This window comes from Rhinopithecus bieti, unplaced genomic scaffold (assembly GCF_001698545.2).
Source record: "Rhinopithecus bieti isolate Rb0 unplaced genomic scaffold, ASM169854v2 scaffold_15185, whole genome shotgun sequence".
NCBI lineage: Eukaryota > Metazoa > Chordata > Mammalia > Primates > Cercopithecidae > Rhinopithecus > Rhinopithecus bieti.
The window spans coordinates 20,658-41,634 of NW_016808100.1; the positions used below are offsets into that span (position 1 = coordinate 20,658).

General features: G+C 41.4%; 1 protein-coding gene across 2 annotated transcripts; it reads right to left on the reverse strand.

Moving 5' to 3' along the window:
• Nucleotides 1-455: 455 nt before the first annotated feature.
• CNEP1R1 (CTD nuclear envelope phosphatase 1 regulatory subunit 1) lies at nt 456-12,056 on the reverse strand. Of its 2 annotated transcripts, XM_017885566.1 has the most exons (7): nt 11,922-12,042; nt 11,560-11,610; nt 10,817-10,888; nt 7,553-7,626; nt 3,848-3,957; nt 3,362-3,416; nt 456-2,115 (listed from the first exon to the last, which is right to left on the reverse strand). In XM_017885566.1, exons 1-7 carry the CDS (start codon nt 11,944-11,946, stop codon nt 2,074-2,076), a joined length of 429 nt encoding a protein of 142 aa, XP_017741055.1. In that variant the 5' UTR covers nt 11,947-12,042; the 3' UTR covers nt 456-2,073. The 2 variants fall into 2 exon arrangements, with proteins under 2 accessions (XP_017741055.1, XP_017741054.1); XM_017885565.1 differs by lacking the exon at nt 11,560-11,610 and having other exon boundaries at nt 11,922-12,056.
• Between the last annotated feature and the right edge of the window lie 8,921 nt (nt 12,057-20,977).

A 20,977-nucleotide genomic window follows, 5' to 3' on the forward strand; every position in this document is an offset into this window, starting at 1 on the left:
GAAGCCCATGGAATCCAAGTAATGTGGCATCTGAAGTTCCCTCCAAGTGCATGCAAAGACACAGGTGGGTTTTCCTAGAGGAGGAATCAAAGTCTTTTATTAAACCCTCAAAGGAATTCATGACTCCAAAAAAGATGAAGGGCCTATAAAATATTTCTTCAGCTTTATGCTCTTGGAGGAAACTGGCAATCCAAGTTTGTAAAGAGCAATATGACAAAACCTGTATTTCCTGATTAACAGCCAAGTGTTATTAGACTATGATGAATAAGACATATTAAAAGTAATCATAACCTGATAAACTGGGTAGCTACACGTGCTACTTAAAATTTGCTGTCTTGGACACAGAGCTAAAGTAAAATATCTCATCTGGAACTAGCTTATATCTGATACAGACAATATGTTTTAACATTTTTTTCAGAGTTACAAACTTACAATAAACCAAAGAAAAAGTCCAATCACGAGTTATATATAAAGTATTTATTTTTTATGCACATATTTACCTACAAAATTTACAGAAAATAAAACAAAGCAGAATATATAGAATACCCTCTTAAGACTTCTTAGGAGCAGAGGGTTTTATTGCTGCAGGTCAAAGAATAAAATTTTATACATGTGAAAGCTAAGATGAACACATTTAAGTTAAATGGCAGCCTTGTTAAAAAGTTTTTTATCCTGTTACTGAATTTTCAGCTTTATGTTAAATGAAATTTAAAAGATTGCTCATGAAATAATTTAAACCTTTTCAAAATCTAATAAACAGGTAAAAGGCACCTCCAGTACTTTAAAATATTTACAGCAATCCCAATAGTTTAATTTTAAGGGCTATTATAGTACATGTGGCTATTATGCATACACAGTATGTCATTAACACTCTCTAAACAGTGAGAATTGTAGACTCTAGTTTGTGGCACCGCTCCCAAGTTATTCTGGTGAAGGTGTAGAATGATCAATTATACCTGTGCAACACTAGTGTCACAGCCTGTCTATCACAGCGTAAAATCCAGTTATCTAAAACAGTGACTATCAAATTCCCAGACAATACATAATTTATCAGTAGACTTGTATATTCACAAGCCTTTAGGGTATTTTAAAAATTATTAAAGAGGCCAGGCACGGTGACTCATGCCTGTAATCCCAGCATTTTGGGAGGCCGAGGCAGGAGGATCACAAGGTCAGGAGATCGAGACCATCCTGGCCAACGTGGTGAAACCCCGTCTCTACCAAAAATACAAAAAAATTAGCCGGGCATGGTGGCATGTGCCTGTAGTCCCAGCTACTCGGGAGGCTGAAGCAGGAGAATCGCTTGAACCTGGGAGGCAGAGGTTGCAGAGAGCCAAGATCATGCCACTGCACTCCAGCCTGGCGACAGAGCGAGACTCCGTTAAAAAAAAAAAAAAAAAATTATTAAAGCAATATAAAGGATATTTAGCATTTAAATGAAAACAATGAACTAAAAATAAAACCACAATAGTTGGAGTTCAATATCTGGTTTGACAAAAAGTGTTTCTCAAAACATCTATAATTTCTTACAACATAATGGAGAGTTTTCCTCAGTCTAAGCTGAATCCAATGTTTTTCCTGCAGTATGATTAGAAGTGTAAGAATGAAAGGCACACATAATAGCCAGTTTTAAAGAGCTGTGGGGATGGCAAGCAGATGTTCCTGAAATACCGGTGCAGGAGAACAAAGTCCACACAACGTTTTCCTCTTTGTTTAACATTGGCATTGATTTGCTATTTACAGTAGTTTGCAAAAATACATTATAAAAACTGAATGAGGTTCTGTTTCTAAGTTTAACTTAGTAACATACATACATACTTCATCTGCAAAAATCTTTGCAGGATCTGAAGTACTAAAGTGACACTAATACTGAAACACAGGTAATCAAAAGTACCAAAGCACTGATAATGAGTCACCATCATCAAGATAATCCAGGTAAATATTGCACACTTCTTGTCAGTTGCTGCTATGACCTTTACATATCCAACGCAAAAGGAATCCTTTATGGCTTTTTGCTGTATCACTTATTTGAAGAAAGGCTATTTTAAGTCCCAAAACAATGAGTGAAGATTGTCATTGAACATGAGGCCTAGGTTTCAAAATTAGTTTTCCTGTCTGTAAAAATGAAAAGACAAAATTTTTTTAATACACAGTTCTAGTAAAAATAACACTGCTTATTTATAAACCTTAAATGGCATGTGCAAGGAATATGAATGCTTCTCTATAGTCAAGACTAAACAATTAAGTTATGCTTTCAATGCTTCCTTTGTGTGGAGCTTCCTTCTGAGCTCTTTATTTTAAAATACTACATACATCTTTTTTTCTCCTCTTTTCATTTTTTGTAGAGATGGAGTCTTGCTCTGTTGCCCAGGTTCATCTCAAACTCCTGGACTCAAGCAATCCTCCTGCCTTGGCCTCCCAAAGTGCTGGGATTACAAGCGTGAACCACCATGCCTGGCCTCCTTATTCTAATTTCTGTAATGAATAGGTATTACTTGTTTAATGACTTTTTAAAATGAAGGCTAAGACACTTTTATAAATAAAATAAGCAAATCAAAATAGAAGCTACCTATCAAAATTGTGCGACATCCTTATTATACACTGGTACATGATAGTTTTTAATTTACTTAAAGACAGGGTCTCACTGTCGTCCAGGCTAGAATGCAGTGGTATGATCACAGCTCACTGCAGCCTCAAACTCCTGGGCTCAAGCAAAATTCTCCTGCCTCAGCCTCCCAAGCACTGGGACTACAGGTGTGCGCCAACCACCTGGCTAATTTTTACATTTTTTGTAGAGATGGGGTCTTGCTAATGTTGCCCAGGCTGGTCTCAAACTCCTGGACTCAAGAGATCCTTCTGCCTCGGCTTCCCAAAATGCTAGGATTAGAGGCATGAGCCACCATGCCCAGTCTCCCATCATCTACTTTTAAAAACACAATAGGTTCATATGTCCATATTCCACAAATTAATCTATGACTCTATTTACAAATAACATATATAGCATATCACCTGATAAATAACAGTTTATAAAACCAGTATCTGCTGAGCCATTTTTGGTCAATAACAACTACTGTACTTTACTGACTCTAAGATGCATCAGTTATAAGATGCATCATGATTTTATGCCATTAAGAAAGATTGTCAACTCTCCCAATTTGTCAGATCTCACTGATTGTAAGATAGATCTCAATGCCAAAGATGTTAAATGTAAAAGATTCTTAAAATCAATGCTCTAAGTATATTCTCATTATTCATTCCACAGAGAAAATTTATTGCTAATAAAACATCTACCTTTCTAAAGCCAAAAATTTCAGTGTTTTCATGCAGGTTTATAATTTTCTAACTAAAAAAAAATACTTACATCATCACAAGACATATTGTATTCTGCTAATACCGTCCGACATCGAGCAGCTATACTGAATACATGTAGTCAAAGGAAAATTTCTTATTTCAAGAGTAAGCTTTATGTTTTTTTTTTTTTTTTTTTTTTGAGACAGAGTCTTGCTCTGTAGCCCAGGCTGGACGCCAGTGGCATAATTTCAGCTCACTGCAACCTCTGCCTCCCGGATTTAAGCGATTCTCCCACCTCAGCCGCCCAAGTAACTGGGACTATAGGCACAGACCACCACACCTGGCTAATTATTTGTATTTTAGTAGAGATGTGGCTTCACCATGTTGCCCAGGCTGGTCTCAAACTCCTGAGTTCAGGAAATCTGCCCACCTCGGCCTCCCAAAGCGCTGGGATTACAGGCATGAGCCACCGTGCCCAGCAAGAGTAAGCTTTTAACCATTACCTACATCAAGAAAGCACTTCAGAGAATGAAACTTAATCCTTGGTAAAGGATACATTGATGGTGCAACTACTCTCTTGTGTATTCCAGCAAAGAACAAGCCTATTAGAGTGATACAGCTAATGGTGAAAAATGGGTGATTCCATAATGATGTGAAGAAGGACACCTGTAAAAGAAGAGTTGAAAATATAAAAATGTTAAAAATCTTAGGATGGCTGATTCCTACCTCCCCATTTGTACATAAATATATATAATTTTTTTTTTATCATCTAAACTATGAGGATTTGAAGACTTCTAATAATCTTAGTTCTCTGTATTGCTGTGTTGTAAAATAAAATGTATAGACTTTCTTTCTTCTATAAAGATAAATAGAGCAGTATTCCCTCCATCCATTTCAAATACTTGAACTATTACAAATTCATTCCTATAATCAAAAAACAACCCTATCAAAAATATTTACTGAACTCTGCATAGAACGAGTGACAATGAGGCCTCTGGTCTCAATGAAAACACAAATCAAACATGATTTAGTTATCTTCCCTGTTTTTTTTTTTTTTTTAGAGACAGAGTTTCACTCTTGTCACCCAGGCTGGAGTGCAATGACACGTTCTCAGGTTACTGCAACCTCCACCTCCACCTCCAGGATTCAAGCAGTTCTCCTGCCTCAGCCTCCCAAGTAGCTGGGATTACAGGCACCCACCACCATGCCTGGCTAATTTTTGTATTTTTAGTAGAGATGGGGTTTCACCATATTGGCCAGGCTGGTCTTGAACTCTTGAGTTCAGGTGATCCACCCACCTCGGCCTCCCAAAGTGCTGGGATTACAGGCATGAACCACCACGCCCGGCCTACTTTTGCTGTTACAAAGCTTCCTTAGAAGAGTTGAGCAAACTGCCATTCATAACCTGGTCCCAGTCTAATTTTCATCTCCTGCCATATTTCCACACATATGCTGCCTTGTTCACTTCTCTCCCTCCACCTGGCTAACTCTTACATAACCTCGTAACACTCAATTCCAGCATCACCCCTTCCTCCCTGCAGAGGCAAAAAAACAGATTTGGTTTTGAAGCTACTGAGATCTAAATGACCACAGGACATTCAAGAAGGGAAAAACGATTAGTAGCTATCCATAAAGAACTAAAATGAAAGAGAAAGAAAGGGCTGATTTCAGATCTGGACATATCAAATGATAGCAGAAAACAGGCCAATCCACAAGTCTAAGAATATGTAGAGGGACAGGGTCCAGGATCCATGACTGGAACAAGAGTAGGCACCGAAATGGAAATGTTGACTGGGGACACAGAGAAGACAAGCATTTAGAGCCTGTGTAGAAAGAAATCAAGTGGATTAGTAACTAGATGGGAGCAAGAGAATCAAGTTACACACATCCTCACTCCACTCTCACAGCAGGAGATGCGCAGCTACGTGTTTCAAGACAGAAGCACCAGGTATCAGATGGCCCAGCATGGTACTGGTTACAGAAGTTTGTCAGATGAAGAAATGAGAGTCTGAAAATACCAGGAAAGAAGCTCCCAGAAAGATGATGACCCAAGGAAAAGTTAATATTCCAGAAGAATGTCTTCTTCAAACCTCCGAGGACAGTTTCTCACAAGCCAGCTCTGTTGTGTGTGGCCTGCACCAGGTTAGCATATACAGTGCTTTATGTCTTCATTTTAATTAAGCCATCAGTTTCAGCCTTCCTCCCTCCGTGGCAACATTCCAGTGCATCGAAACAGCGGTTCTCTCCAGGCCAGGCAGTCAGGTACTTCCTGTCTGCCATATTCTTTCTCTCCCTAGGTTCTTCCAGCTAGCCACTGGCTCCTGAGTTTGCAACTCTTGCTACAAATACAATTGCTGGTTAAAACTCTTGTTAGGTTTGGGGTTATTAAATACTGAAATATAAAGAGTCAACCCTTAGGTGAATAGTTATATTCTTACCCAATTTAGAAAATTATATTAACTACATAGTTTTGGGCCTATTTCAAATTACATTTAATTTTGTGTTTTATTAAGATCTCAACTAGCTGAAATCAGCTTATATTTTTTCCAATTAGAAGTCAGACTCATTTCCCAAGATGGATCTTTTTCAATCTTCTTGCCAGCCTCCTTCCACTCTTCCCCTAAAGATGACTACCAAATGCAGCCTTAAGATCAGATTTTTATAAATGAACACACAAGAGAGTTTCCTGTCTGCCATAAAAATCCTCTATTAACATAAAATTCCATCACCAATTTCCCCTTGCCACCTATCCTTTTATATATCTCCACCTCAGCAGATAAAGTTAGGGAGACTATGTGTGAAATAAACCTCTCTGGCTGTCTGAATTGCCATAGAGACTGATGACAAAAGCCTTCTCTTAGGCTTTTCTTCTGTAAAACAAATAACAAATAGAGCTACTGAAAGTAACCTACTTGGCTAATTGCAGCTTAAAGTGGGGAGGGGATTTTTAAGATTTGTGAAAATTACATCATTACTCCCTAAATAAAACTGCACTGGGGGAAAGAAACTTCACTGAAAAATTAGAGACTAACTACTTCCCTAATAAAAAAAAGCCCTGAGTTTGAAATTAAGGCAGAAGTTAGTAGAAAGAGGTGGAAATGTGAGAAACATGCTATCAGCTTTCATCAAAGGATGCTTCAAGGAATAACATTATGAAATCAGTTATTGCATTTGGTATAGGGATATTTTTGCACAGTGCCCAATGGGAGATCCCTCAGTGTTTTCTATATTAAACTTCAGGCAAGAAACTTTTTTTCAGAGATAAATGTTGGGAAAGAAAAGCTTTGCTAGCCCAAGGAACTGATATATGTGTTATCTTACAGACAATGAAAATCACATAATTAAATGTGACTTCACTGATTAGGTAACTCCGAGACTAATTTATAATCCAATTTTGGCAACTGTGTTGGGCTACATGGCCTATACATCAGTGAGCTGGTTTCCTTTCTGGTTTTGACCTCATGGTCCAACTTGTTTTTATCCAGTCCTGACTTTTTATTATACTTGTATTTTGCTATTTTATCATATGTTTCCTGTAAAGTCATCTCCAGTGCTTTATGGGATGAAGAAAGGTACTAACAGAGATAACTCATAGAAGAAAATGTTATAATTTTTTTCTCTCCCTCTTTTTTTCTGAGACAGGGTCTCGCTCTGTCACACAGGCTGGAGTGTAGTGGCACAATCATAGCTCACTGCAGTCTCGATCTCCTGAGCTCAAGTGATCCTCCCACTTCAGCCTCCAAAGTAGCTGGGTACAGCATGCGCCACTACACCTGGCTGATTTTTAAATTTTTTGTAGAGATGGGGTCTTGCTATATTACATTGCCCACGCTGGTCTTGAACTCCTGCCTTGGCATCCCAAAGTGTTGGGATTCCAGGTGTGAGCCACCATGCCTGGCCTATTTTAGAACTTTTAAAAGCTGGCACTGATGACACTCAATGAACAAAGCAGAATGAAGAGAATACTCACACTGGAGTAAAAATGAGAGATAGATAAAAAATGTAAAAATGATAAATTCAGAAGTGAATGACAAATAACTAAATGTCTAAGAAATAATAGCATCTCTTAGACCTTTTCCCTGTAAAGACACTTAATTCACAACAGCCAGCCAAAATCTTCCTTGAGCAAATTAATAAAAGGCATATTTTTAATACGACAATATCACTAGTAGTAGTGTTTGAATACTTTATCATTAACAAAGCACTACAATATCCATTATCTCATTTAATTATGCTAATGATTTTAAAACAAAACTTCTACCTTTTGTGTCTCAGGGTCTATTAACCAGTTCCAGGCACCAGTAGCTGTACAGACAGATACCACTATAAGAAGCACTGATGAAAGATAAACACGAAATTAGTAAGCAAATACATACTTAATATGTGATACTATCACCAGAAGTTCCTACTAAATGACAACCAAAGAATATAGCACTTTATTAAATGGAAAATGCACTAACTAGACTCAGGAATTAGGAGGCTTGCCATATGGCTTTGAGGAATTCTCTTAAACATTGTGAACCTTAGTGATTAAGGATACTGTTTCTCTTATGATTTGGTTAGAACTCATGAAGATCAATGAAATAAAAAGTAATTCGATGGTGACACTTCAGTAGAAGAGTCTATGCTATGTAACGGTCACTGTGCTTAGTGAAGATTTTGCAGATCTTGTAAACTCAAATTAAAAAAACAACAAACTCATTTTCTACTGTAAAGAAACCATCAAAGACTCCTTTTTGAATGTACTGAGAAGACTGACTAAAGGATTTTGCTTTGCAGATGACTGCCATGATTACATTAAAGTCAGTGCAGGAAGTATGGAGCACACCAGTTAGTATCGGATTTTCTTTAAGGCACTTAAAGGTAGGGTAGAAATTACTGCCAGTAAAACTCAGAAAAGGTCTTTCTCTCCACTGAGCTAGCATGATTTTAGAAATTCTAAATAAATCGTAAGTAACACTTAAGAATGGTATTAGTAAAAAATAATAAAGGGGCATCAAGACCCAGTTAATATTCTGGAGATGATGACCGTTGCCTGTCTTTCAGTTAGGATGCATACATTTTTCAAATGTGGAAATCCAGTTTCCAAGAGCAACAGAAATATAGCAAATATAGAAAAACAGGATCAAAATATCAAAACTATGTTCTGAACTCAGAACACTTAACTCAATTTCTTACAATTCTGTATTTGCAGAAATACACGCACTATATTACACATGTATGTTTTAAAAAAATAAGCAAAAGCAAAATCAATACACTAGAAAGGACCTCATACACATGCTTTATTTGGCTGGTTCATTAACCAAGTAAGTGCTAAGACCATGAGTCAGAGAAAAAGTAAGTATATTTATATCACCTTTTATAAGATAGGGCAGTATCATATACATTTTAAAAGATATTCAATTAACAGTGAAACGTAGGTTTTGGGGATAATTCCTAGGTAAACCAGAGAACCTAGGAAAATCATTACCTGTAAATTCTGACCAACCAGAATTCTCACAGCATACTAATAAAACTTTGCAAATAGATTTAATAAAAATTACACAAAAAATCTTGCCAGATCCTTAGCTTCAATAGTGCTTTTTTGGTCCAGCAAACCGATTTACGCTTTGAAATAAAGTAAATCCTCAATGTGTGCTACTACACTTCCTTCTTGATAGGAATTAAATTTAAATAATGACCATCCAAGAAATTAAAACTATTTGGCCCGGTGTGGTGGCTCACACCTGTAATCCTAGCACTTTGGGAAGCCTCACCTGTGGTGAGGAGTTTGAGACCAGCCTGGCTAAAATTGAGAAACCTCGTCTCTACTAAAAATACACAAAAAAATTAGCTGCACATGGTGGCGGGCACCTGTAATCTCAGCTACTCGGGAGGATGAGGCAGGAGAATCACTTGAACCCGGGAGGCAGAGGTTGCAGTGAGCCGAGATGGCGCCACTGCACTCTAGCCTGGGCAACAGAACGAGACTCCATTCCAAACAACAAACAAAAACTATTCCAAACACATACTAACAAAGCATTTTGTTTGATGATCTCATGGCTCCTGTATTTGTCCACATTTCCTATATATTTCCATGGACAAGTAATCACTGTTCAAATTATATTTTGTAGCACTCACGATACTTATGAATAGATACTAATAATGTGAATTTCTTTTCTAGGTCAGACTTCAAAGCAGCAGTTATGCTTTGTTAAAAATCAACTACGGGTAATTTTGTAACTTTTCCAAGTATACATTAAATAACATGACTTTACTTTTTTTTTTTTTTTTTAAAAACACGGGGTCTCCCTCTGTTCCCTAAGCTGGAGTGCAGTGAACATAGCTCACTTAGCTCACTACATAGGTCACTACAGCCTCAACCTCCTGGGATCAAGTGATCCTCCCAAGTTGCTAGGACCTCGGGGTGTGCCACCATTCCTGGCTAAATTTTTTTTTTTTATTTGAGATGGGGTCTCTCCATGTTACCCAGGCTGATCTCAAACTCCCATGCTCAAGCAATCCTCCCGTCTCGGCCTCCCAAAGCACTGGGATTTTTTTTTTTTTGGAAACGGAGTCTCGCTGTGTCGCCCCAGCTGGAGTGCAGTGGCCGGATCTCAGCTCATCACAAGCTCTGCCTCCCGGGTTTATGCCATTCTCCTGCCTCAGCCTCCCGAGTAGCTGGGACTACAAGGTGCCCGCCACTTCGCCCGGCTAGTTTTTTGTATTTTTTAGTAGAGATGGGGTTTCACCATGTTAGCCAGGATGGTCTCGATCTCCTGACCTCGTGATCCGCCCGTCTCGGCCTCCCAAAGTGCTGGGATTACAGGCTTGAGCCACTGCGCCGGCCAGCACTGGGATTTTTATGCGCGTGACTCACTGCGCCCTGCCAATATGATTCTTCTTACTAAAATTTTATTCCAATAGTTTGTAGGCAAATTATAAAACTGCCAAACGGGCTAGTGAAATTTTTATTAGGTATGTCTTTATCAAAGTTGTAAGTTATTTAAAAATTTAAATATTTTTATTATTTATTTATTGAGACTGGGTTTTGCTCTTGTCGCCCAGGCTGGAGTGCAAAGGCGCAATCTCGGCTCACTGCTATCTCTGCCTCCCGGGTTCAAGCGATTCTTCCACCTCAGCCTCCTGAGCAGCTGCGATCACAGGCGGTGCCACCATGACCAGCTAATTTTGTATTTTCAGTAGAGACGGGGTTTCACCGTGTTGGCCAGGCTAGTCTTGAACTTCTGACCTCAGGTGATCTGCCTGCCTGGGCTTCCCAAAGTGCTGGGATTACAGGCATGAGCTACAGCGCCTGGCCAAAAATATGTTTTTTAATGCAAAAACAAAAACAACCACACGACACAAGACTGTCCTTTTGAGAAGGCCAGTTACAATTTCCTTTTCTTAAAAATTTCTTCATAAGGCATTGTTCACAATGTTAAATAAATTTACGCAAACATTTTACATAAAAGCAAATCATTCCTACATAAGGATAAAATTATCAATTGTTAGTTTTCCCTTAAAATAACATTCAGGAACTTACTTCTCCAACGTCCAGTAGCAGGTTGCAAACAATGAATATATTCAGTAAGTCTCCTCTCAAAAGCCTTGAGATCTAGGTAGAAAGATGTCATTTTTCCAATTAGCCACTCTTACTCATCTGACGAAATGTCACACAGTATTTACCTAACATTAAGACAACATGTGAGATACTCTTAACTGCTTCAGGTCTTACACACTAACTTCCATGTATCACTGCACCGTTTATTTCATTTACTATGACAGCTTTTTAAGCACTTAACAAAAACATTAGAGTTCTTTAATTCAAATTTCTCATATAAGAAAACTTGCTGATTCACTTTTAGAAGCTTCATAAAAATGGTATGGGGAGAAATTAAGCAGCTGCCTCAGCCAGCGCCAAAAGCGAACATTTTCAGGGTTGCAAATAAAATTAAAATACAGTTTTAGCTCTCCGGGAACCAAGAACTTCCTATTAGAACCACGTAGTGCCTAACATCAAAGTCTTTGAGGTCTACCTGACTGCAATTACCCGCCTCCTGTTTCCAGCTCTTATATTTAATTAATGGCTACGCTGTCTGGCCTTACCAGACTTCTTGACACTGATAGCGGGTGGGTGTGGAAAGACATTCCCCTTGCCCCCTCCGAAGGGGGTACAGGTGATCTTCGTGGCGCCTAGGCAGCGCCTAGTTCTAGAAGACAGGGGCGTCTAAGCTGCTCCGAGTGGTGTGCTTTCAACTTTAAAAAAAACGAGCAGCACTTCCTAACCTTGGCAGTTACCGGAAACCACCGTAGGAATCAGGGATACAACTCGCGGGGCTGTGAGAATGAAATGAAATGAATTAGCAGGCTGCAATGCACGGAGTGCAAGTGTCTGCCAATGAACAGAAAATAAAAATAGTAGCTGGCAAGGAGCTCGACCCTCTAGGCTTGTGGGGACAGAGGAAGCTGAGGCGCCGCCCCCCCGGGTCCGGCCAGGTACGGCTGCCTCCGTGCCCCCAAGCTCCGGGCCCCGAGCTCCATCCTCTGCGGCCTCCTCCCGGGGCGGGGGTCTTCACGACGCCGGCACCTCCGGAGCGACGCCAGCTTCCGAGAGGAGACGTGGGACAGGCCCGGGCGGCCCACCCTACCTTCCGCCTGCTCCAGCGAGTTCATGTCTGGCGGCAGCTCAGCTCACCGCCGCTGCCCCGTCCGCATCGCAGCTTCCGCGGCCCCCGCCCGGCCCGCAGCGCCAACTCCCACCTCTAACCGCTCCCCGCTGCCCCTCCCCGTGGCACCGCCTCTTGCCTATACCCGCTACGCTCATTGGGTTCCGCTACTAGACCGCCAACTAAGACGGCTTTCTATTGGCTCTCTCTTGCACCGGCCTCGGAGCCTAGCGTTGGACGGTCAGCCGGAGGGACCAAGAACTGCCTGCGGCCAGGTGGGCGTAACGCTGGCGCCGCCTCCTGCCCCGGGGAGGAACTGCAGCCCTCCGGAGCCAGTTCGTTCATTCATTTATTCCCCGTTCGCCGCTTGGTTCTTTCATTCCTCAAATGTTAATTGAGCGCCCACTACCTTCCAGGCATTATTCTGGTCGCTAGCGAGGGATACAGAAATCAAAGAGCTGGTTCTGTCCTCAAGGATCTCAAGGAGTAATGAAATCTGTACAGAACTAACTGGAACCCTAAATAACCAGCTTCCTTAATTATGGTATCCTAGATAACCAACTCCTTAAGTAAACACTTCTCTCTTGGTTACTTTCTTCTCACGTCACCTAACTTTCATAATTCACAAATGAGGCAAAGTATAAGCCCAAATACCTTTAGCTTAAGAAGAGATCTGTAAGGGTTTGACTACATTTATATTAGATCACAAGGCCTTCATTTATTGGTGGCATTCTTTCGTTCAAAACCATTTTATTGCCTAACATGCTAGACACTGTATTGATACGGGTATAAGCCAGATAGACAGGATTCCTGCCCACATAGAGGAAGGGTTACAGCAGGCAACAAACATGCAAATAAGAAATTTATTTCAAGTAAGAATAGTTCTGTGAAAATGGAGATCCTGGCCGGGTGCGGTGGCTCACGCCTGTAATCCCAGCACTTTGGGAGGCTGAGGCGAGTGGATCACTTGAGGTCAGGAGTTGAGACCAGCCTGGGCAGCATGACAAAACCCTGTCTCTACTGAAAATACAAAAAAATTATCCAGGCGTGGTGGTGCATGCCTGTAATCCCAGTTATTTGGGAAGCGGAGGCATGAGAGTCACTTGAACCCAGGAGACAGAGGTTGCAGTGAGCCACTGCACTCCAGCCTGGGTGATGGAGTGACACGGTCTCAAAAAAAAAAAAAAAAAAAAAAAAAAAAAAAAAGATCCTAAGACTGATGGACTAGATTTTTTTGTGGCAGTAACATACCAACTTATAAACAAGACCTAAGGTCCTGCCAGGCAAGGGTTAAATCACTCACCCAGACGCTTAAAGAATAAACTATGTTCTAACTGCCACAATGTTCGTTTTTTTCCTCTAGCAGCTAAACAAGTAATATTAAAACAATTGCAGCTTACCAGCTACCAGTCACTGACTAACTGATCCCTTTGTTCCACAAGCCATAACTCCTGCTTTGATTAGACAAGAGACTGATTTCAGTAACTTTCTCCTGATAAGAGACCACTCACCATAGACTGGCCCTAGCCAGTTTGCAGAGGCTGCACACTGAGTGCCTTTATGTTCTCTACTTTGCCTTTTGACATAATCCATTTAAATGTTAAGTCTCTACCCCACAGTGAACATGTGACCCACGTAACATACATGTTTATTATGCATGTGTGCACCCCTCTTTCCTGAATATTCATAGCTTCTCCTATAACCTGTTAAATATGTATACTTGGCCAACCCATTTGGCATAAGTTCCTGCTTCACCCTTCTCTCCTTCAAAGTGCCTGCTTTTGTCTCTGCCAGAGACCATACTTCCCAGCTTATCAGGATGGCCAGCCTGCAGGCTCCAACCCTTCAGAAATAAACCTCTTCAGGCCGGGCACAGTGGCTCATGCCTGTAATTCCAACAATTTGGGAGGCTGAAGTGGGAGGATCACTTGAGTACAGGAGTTCCAGACCAGCCTGGGTGGTCTCTGCAAAAAACAAAAAACACAACATTTAAAAATTAGTTGGGCATGGTGGCATGTGGCTGTGGTCCCAGCTACTCAGGGGGCTGAGGAAGGAAGACTGCTTGAGCCCAGGAGTTCGGTGCTGCAGTGTTTTGATTGCACCACTGCACTCCAGCTGGGGCAATAGAGCAAGACCCTGTCTCAAAAAACAAACAAACAAACAAACAGAAATAAAGCTCTCCTCCCCAAATTTATGAACCTCATAATTCTTTAGTTGACAGTTCTATGGAGGGAGTAACAGTAATAGGGTACAGTGAGAAAAAGGAAGGTTAGCAGGAGCTCATGCTCTGGGAGGGCTTCATGAGGCAGAGGCATTTGAGCTGAGAACCAAAAGATGGATGAGAAGAATCCAGCCATGCAAAGATGAGGGCTAGGAAGGTTCTAAGCAGCACTGCAATTTCCCCCCATTGGTATTTTGTGTATTTAATTCATCCTCAACCTTCCTCCTTCCCCTTTGTCAGCGGAATTAATTGACACTCCCTACCACTTCATTTTGAAGGTTCCTCTACTATAGCACTTTTCAGTTTTCCATTTAAGGAGCCTTCCTTGGGACCAAACCCTTTCCATGCGTTATCACCCTTAACCATTTCAGGTGATATTTTTTTAAACTGTGGGTTGAAATCTATGAGAGGTTGATAAAATCTATGTACTGAGTCATGACTATTATTATTTTTTAAAATTTTTTTGTGGGTACATGGTAGCTGTTTATGGGGTACATGATGACTACTTTTTTTTTTTTTTTTTTTTAATGAATTAAGGCCAGACACTGTGGCTCACGCTTGAGACCAGCCTGGGCAACACGGCAAGACCCTATCTCTACAAAATATACAAAAAATTAGCTGGGCATGGTGGTGTGTGCCTGTGGTCCCAGCTACTTGTGAGGCTGTGGTGGGTGAATCATTTGAGTTCAGGAGGCAGAGGTTGCAATGAGCTGAGATCACACCACTGCACTTCAGCTTGGGTGACAGAGTGATACCCTGGCAAAAAAAAAAAAAAAAAAAACACTAAAAAGAAACTTAATTGGAAGTTAGGATGTGTGGTTTCATGGCCCGTTGTTTCTGTTGTGTGTGGGTATGTGTGCATGCTCACCGTGTTCTCATCACAGTACAAAGCATATACCTGAGAGTTCCAGTTAAAAAAAGTTTGAAAGTTCGAAAGTCATCAAGGCCCATTTCACAACAGAGAAAGTAAAAATCAGTTTGCCCGGATCTCACAATTATTGTCACAGCCTGAATTTAAGCCCTAAGTCAAACTACCCCTTTTGACTCCTTGCTCAATGTTCCATTTCTCCATCTCCAAGTCTAATTCATCACATTTCCCTTCGGCACGCAGCAGTGCTTAGAGAATGGCTATTGAACATCTGTTATATGACAGGCTCTCCTGGGCTAGATCCTGGGGAGGTGAGGAGTGAAGACAGACTGATGAATAGGGCATTGCAAAGCATTATGGTGAGTGGAAGCTTTGCTAACTTGCCTTCAAAACGGACAGTTCTGTTAACTGCAGGGCTTTTGTTTGCCTGAAGGGGGTGTGCAATTTTCTAGCAAGAGCTTGGGACAACAGAGGGAACAGTAAGAGCTACCTCCTGGGGTGTTGCCTCTCTATCCTTCACTCTCAACTGTGCTAAAATAAGTGTTGAACATGCTTTTGAAAGGGCGTATGTTATTCACCTGTCATTGGCATCTACATTTATGGATAGAGGGATTGGGGAACATAGGGGAGGGAGACAGGAAAATACGGTCTTACAGTCAGGTTAAGGAATTTGGACCATGAGGTAAGTGGAGAGATGAAAAGGAACGGATTTCAGAACTTCATATACATGAGACTTGGCAAGGAGAAGATAGTAACACATATTTAAGGAAGACATGTTCCAGGCACTAGGGTATGAGCTGAGGGTGCAAAGATCTGTAAGACTCACTCCTACTGTCTATAAAGGCAGAGTTTATTGTAAAAACAAAAGAAGACAAAACACTAATGACCCTTAAAACAGCAGTGATAAGATGAAGATGAGTTGCTAAGGGGGACAGTCTATAAAATAGCTAAAGTCGGTTATCTTTTACTAGGGGGTTGCCACTCTGCCTTTTATTAGTTCAGGAGCATTAAATCTTCTTTAAACCTCACAACAACAGCCATATGAGCCAAAGGGTGCTATCAAATTCATTTTAGAGATGAGTTTGTAGATGAGTAGATGAGTTGATCAACCCTGAACCCTGTAGCTGGAGATATATTCTTTCTCTGTCGTTCTCTCTTTCCACGTGGTACATCAGATCACATAGCAAACCCTATTAGCTCTACCCTCAACATATATTAAACATTTCAGCCTGGACAACACAGTGGGACTGTGTCTCTGAAGAAAATAATAGCTGGACATGGTCCCAGCTACTGGGAAGGCTGAGGTAGGAGGCTTACTTGAGCCTGGAAGTTTGAAGTTGCAGTAAGCTATGATCACACCATTGCACGCTAGCCTGGGTGACAGCAAGACCTTGTCTCAAAAACAACAAAAACAACAACAAAGAATCACTTCCCACCACCTTCACTACTACCTGGCCCACAGCACCATTTAGGCTTGATTACTACAGTGGACTCTAACTGGCTTCCAGCTTCTGCTCCATCTCCAACAGTGCTTTGTAAAACATTAAAAGATAGCATGGCTGTCCTGCTCAAAACCCTCTGGTGGCTCCCTAAAATGACCATAACAGTGACAGTGATCATCAGACAGTTTCTCTTGCTGTACCTTGTAAAATAATTTTGACAAGATTATATACCACATCACATGTTTTTAAAATGACATCACAAATCTTCATCATGGGTTTAAATACTTGGAAAATATGTAATTTCTGGTAAGTTGTAGATATTGACATTTGGAAAGAAAGCTATTGCATCATTCCCTTTTTTTTTTTTTTCTTGAGATGGAGTCTCACTTTGTTGCCCAGGCTGGAGTGCAGTGGCCTGATCTCGGCTCACTACAACCTCTCCCTCGCCGATTCAAGCGATTCTCCTGCCTCAGCCTCCCTGAGTAGTGGGACTACAGGCACGTGCCACCATGCCCGGCTAATTTTTGTATTTTTGGTAGAGATGGGGTTTTGCCATGTTGGCCAGTCTGGTCTCCAACTTCTGAACTCAGGTCATCTGCCCGCCTTGGCGTCCCAAAGTGCTGGGATTACAGGTGTGAGCCACTGCACCTGGCCCATTGCATCATTCTTTTAAATGTATTCAATGGAATAGAAATACCACAGCAGGTTGATATTCACTACCATCCTTTAAAAAATATATGAATATCTCAGCTGGGGGTGGTGGCTCACACCTGTAATCCCTGCACTTTGAGAGGCCAAGCTGGGCCGATCACTTGGGGTCAGGAGTTCGAGACCAGCCTGGCCAACATGGCAAAATCCTGTCTCTACCAAAAAATATAAAAATTAGCCAAGCGTGGTGGGGTGTGCCTGTAGTCCCAGCTACTTGGGAGGTTTACACACAAGAATCACTTGAACCCAGGAGGCAGAGGTTGCAGTGAGCTGAGATCACGCCACTGCACTGCAGCCTAGGTGACAGTGTGAGACCCTGTCTCAAAAAAGAAAAGAAAAAAATGAATATCTCTTATGAACATAGACAAAAAATTCTCAAAAAAAATTAGCAAATCAAATTCAGCAGCATATCAAAAATATTATACCCCATGATGAAGTGTGATTTATCCCAGGAATGCAAAGTTAGTTTAGCATCAGAAAATGAGTTCACATAATATGTCATATCAGTAGAAAAAAGGACAAAAACCACACAATTTGATAAGGATGCACTCATGTATTGCTAGTAGGAATTTAAAATGGTGCAGTCACTTTGGAGAATAGTTTGGCAGTTCCTCAAAAAGGGGAACATAAGATAAACATACAGTTACTATACAAACCAGCAATTCTTCTCTTAGGTATATATCCAAGAGAATTGAAAACATACATTCAAGCAAAACCTTATGCACGAATGTGTGTAGTAGCATTATTCATAATAGCCAAAGAGTAGAAACAACTCAAATGTCCATCAAATAATGAATGGATAAACAAAATGTGAGGTAAATACACAATGGCCTATTACTCTATTTTGCAACAATGAAAAGGAATTAAGTACTGAAATGTTGCAAAATGAATAAACCCTATGTTTCCATTCATATGAAATATTCAGAATAAGTAAATCCATAGAGGCAGAAAGTAGAATTGTGGTAGCCAGGGAAAAAGAAAATCAGGTGTGACTATCAATAGATACAGGATATTTTATGAGGGTGATGAAAATGTTGTGGAATTAGATGGGGATGATGGTTGCACGACATTGTAAATATAATTAAAACACTGAATTGCATACTTTCTTTTTTTTTTTTTTTTTTGAGATGAAGTCTCACTCTGTCACCCAGGCTGGAGTGCACTGGTGCGACCTTGGCTCACTGCAACCTCTGTCTCCCAGGTTCAGGTGATTCTCCTGCCTCAGCCTCCCAAGTAGCTGGAATTACAGGCATGCGCCACCACGTCCAGCTAATTTTTGTATTTTTAGTAAAGACAAGGTTTCACCGTGTTGGCCAGGCTAATCTCAAACTCCTGGCCTCAGGTGATCCACCCACCTTGGCCTCTCACTGTCCTGGGATTACAGGCAAGAGCCACCCAGCCCAGCCTGAATTGTATACTTTAAAAGGGTTAATTTTTTACTTAAAAAAAATATATTTCAATAGGTTTTTGTGGGAACGGATGGTGTTTGGTTACACAAATAAGTTCTTCAGTGGTGATTTCTGAGATTTTGGTGCACCCATCACCCGAGCAGTGTAGACTGTATGCAATATGTAGCTTTTAATCCCTCACCACCTCTACTTTTTCCCTGAAATCCCCAAAGTCCATTGTGTCATTCTTATGCCTTTGCATCCTCATAGCTTAGCTCTAAAAGGGTTAATTTTATGGCATGTAAATTATATCTTAATTTTAAAATATACCTCTAACTTCTGTGCTTCAAAAGATAACACTGAGAAAGTGACAAGACAGCACAGAGTTTAAGAAAATATTTGCAAATCATATATCTGGTAAGGGACTTGTATCCAGAATTTATTATTTAAAAGAAAAAAACCTCTTATATCTCGACAATAAAAATATAAGTAACCAGGTGGCTCATGCCTGTAATTCCAGCATTTGGGAGGCTGAGGCGGGCAGATTACTTGAGGTCAGGGGTTCGAGACCAGCCTGGCCAGCATAGTGAAAACCTATCTCTACTAAAAATACAGAAATTAGCCAGGTGTGGTGACGCGCGTCTGTAGTCCCAGCTACGCAGAAGGCTGAGGCAGGAGAATCGCTTGAACCTGGGAAGCAGAGGTTGCAGTGAGCCGACATCATGCCACTGCCTCTAGCCTGGGTGACAAAGTGAGACTCCATTTCAAAAAACAAACAAACAAACGAACAAACAAAATACAACAACAAAAAACCAAACATATAAGTAACCTAATTTAAAAATGGACAAAGGGCTGGGTGTGGTGGCTCATGCCTGTAATCCCAGCACGTTGGGAGCCCCAGGTGGGTGGATCACTTGAGGTCAGGAGTTCAAGACAAGCCTGGCCAACATGGTGAAACCCCATCTTTACTAAAAATACAAAAATTAGCCAGGTGCAGTGGCATGTGCTTGTAACCACAGCTACTTGGGAGGCTGAGGTGGGAGGATCAGTGGTGCCCAGGAGGTCTTGGCTGCAGCGAGCTATGATTGTGCCACTGCACTCCAGCCTGGGCAACAAAGTGAGAACCTGAAATAAATGAATAAATAAAGTAAAACAAAATAAAAAATGGACAAAGGATATGAATAAATACTAGTGCAAAAAAGACATACGAATGGCCAAGAAGCATAGAAAAAGATGTTCATCATTAACCACCAAGGAAATGCAAGTAAATTATCACACCACACAGTGAAATACTGCTCACATCTATTAGGATGATTATAATAGTAATCATGATAATATTAAAGCATAGTAACAATTGTGGTAGAGGATATATATAAATTGGAATCCTTATCTATGACTTATGGTATGTAAAATGATGCAGCCACATTGGCAAGCAGTTGGGCAGTTTCTTAAAAACATAAAGTCGTCTGGGTGAGGTGGCTCACACTGATTTGCTTTAATGTGACCCCCAGAGCAAATGCCAGAGAAAAGGCAAGTAGGCAAGGCAAAAAAAACTTTATTTACAAGCCAATGTGAGGGAGGGAGTGAGGTTCACCGGTCTCCAGCGGTGGAGGCCGACGAAGTCGTTCCAGCATTCTCGGGCGAGGTTCCCGGGTCCCGCACACGAGGAGGGGCCGAGGAAGTTCGCTCCCGCGTTCTTGGACGAGGTTCCTGGGTCCCGCGTACGAGGAGGGGCTGAGGAAGTTCGCTCCGGCGTTCTTGGACGAGGTTCCCGGGTCCCGCGCAGGAGGAGGGGCCGAGGAAGTTTGCTCTGGGCGCCCGCTGGGAGCAGCTTTTATGTCCTGGGCCCGGGAGTGGGAGGGCAGTGGGCGGGACATAGGCAGGTTGGGGGCGGGTCAGTAGGCATGGCTAGGCGGGTTCCAGTTTTTCTCCGTCGGAGGTTGGGTTGCGCCTGCACAGTCGACCCGTGTCTTTCCCGGGCGCGGGAAAGTTGACGGTGAAGAACCCGGAACTGCGCCATCTTGCCTCCGTTTGTCCAAACAGTCCAACCTTTTATTGATAATAGTGATAAGGGGTGGCGTGGTCTGTCTGGCTACTTCCTGCTGTTAAGGGACGTCGTTAAGGTTGGGGTCTGTGGTTGGTATTTGGATGTACAGATGAAGAAGCATCTGGTTGAAGGTGACGCGCGTGATCTCTTGAACTTTGGCTCGGAGAAATTTGATTAAAACAGGAGCGAGACATAAGACAAAACAGAGGATTAGTATGGGAATTAGGAACGGGAGCATCTGCTGTATTACGGGCAGCAGCCATACCAGTGGTCCGGGGGTGAAGGGGGTATTGTAGGTTTTTAATTCTGCTTTAATCCTGTTTAGGGTTTGGATGTTAGTGTCTACTAGGCCTGACTCGTTTAC

Bases quoted from the DNA above. Each gene is read 5' to 3' on its own strand.
- CNEP1R1 (XM_017885566.1), bottom strand. From the start codon at position 11,946: ATGAACTCGCTGGAGCAGGCGGAAG. The intron at 10,889-11,559 runs GTTAGGAAGTGC...CTTTCTACCTAG, and splicing joins GGTTTCCGGTAACTGCCAAG to ATCTCAAGGCTTTTGAGAGG. The intron at 3,958-7,552 runs GTAGAAGTTTTG...CTTCTTTTACAG, and splicing joins TAGACCCTGAGACACAAAAG to GTGTCCTTCTTCACATCATT.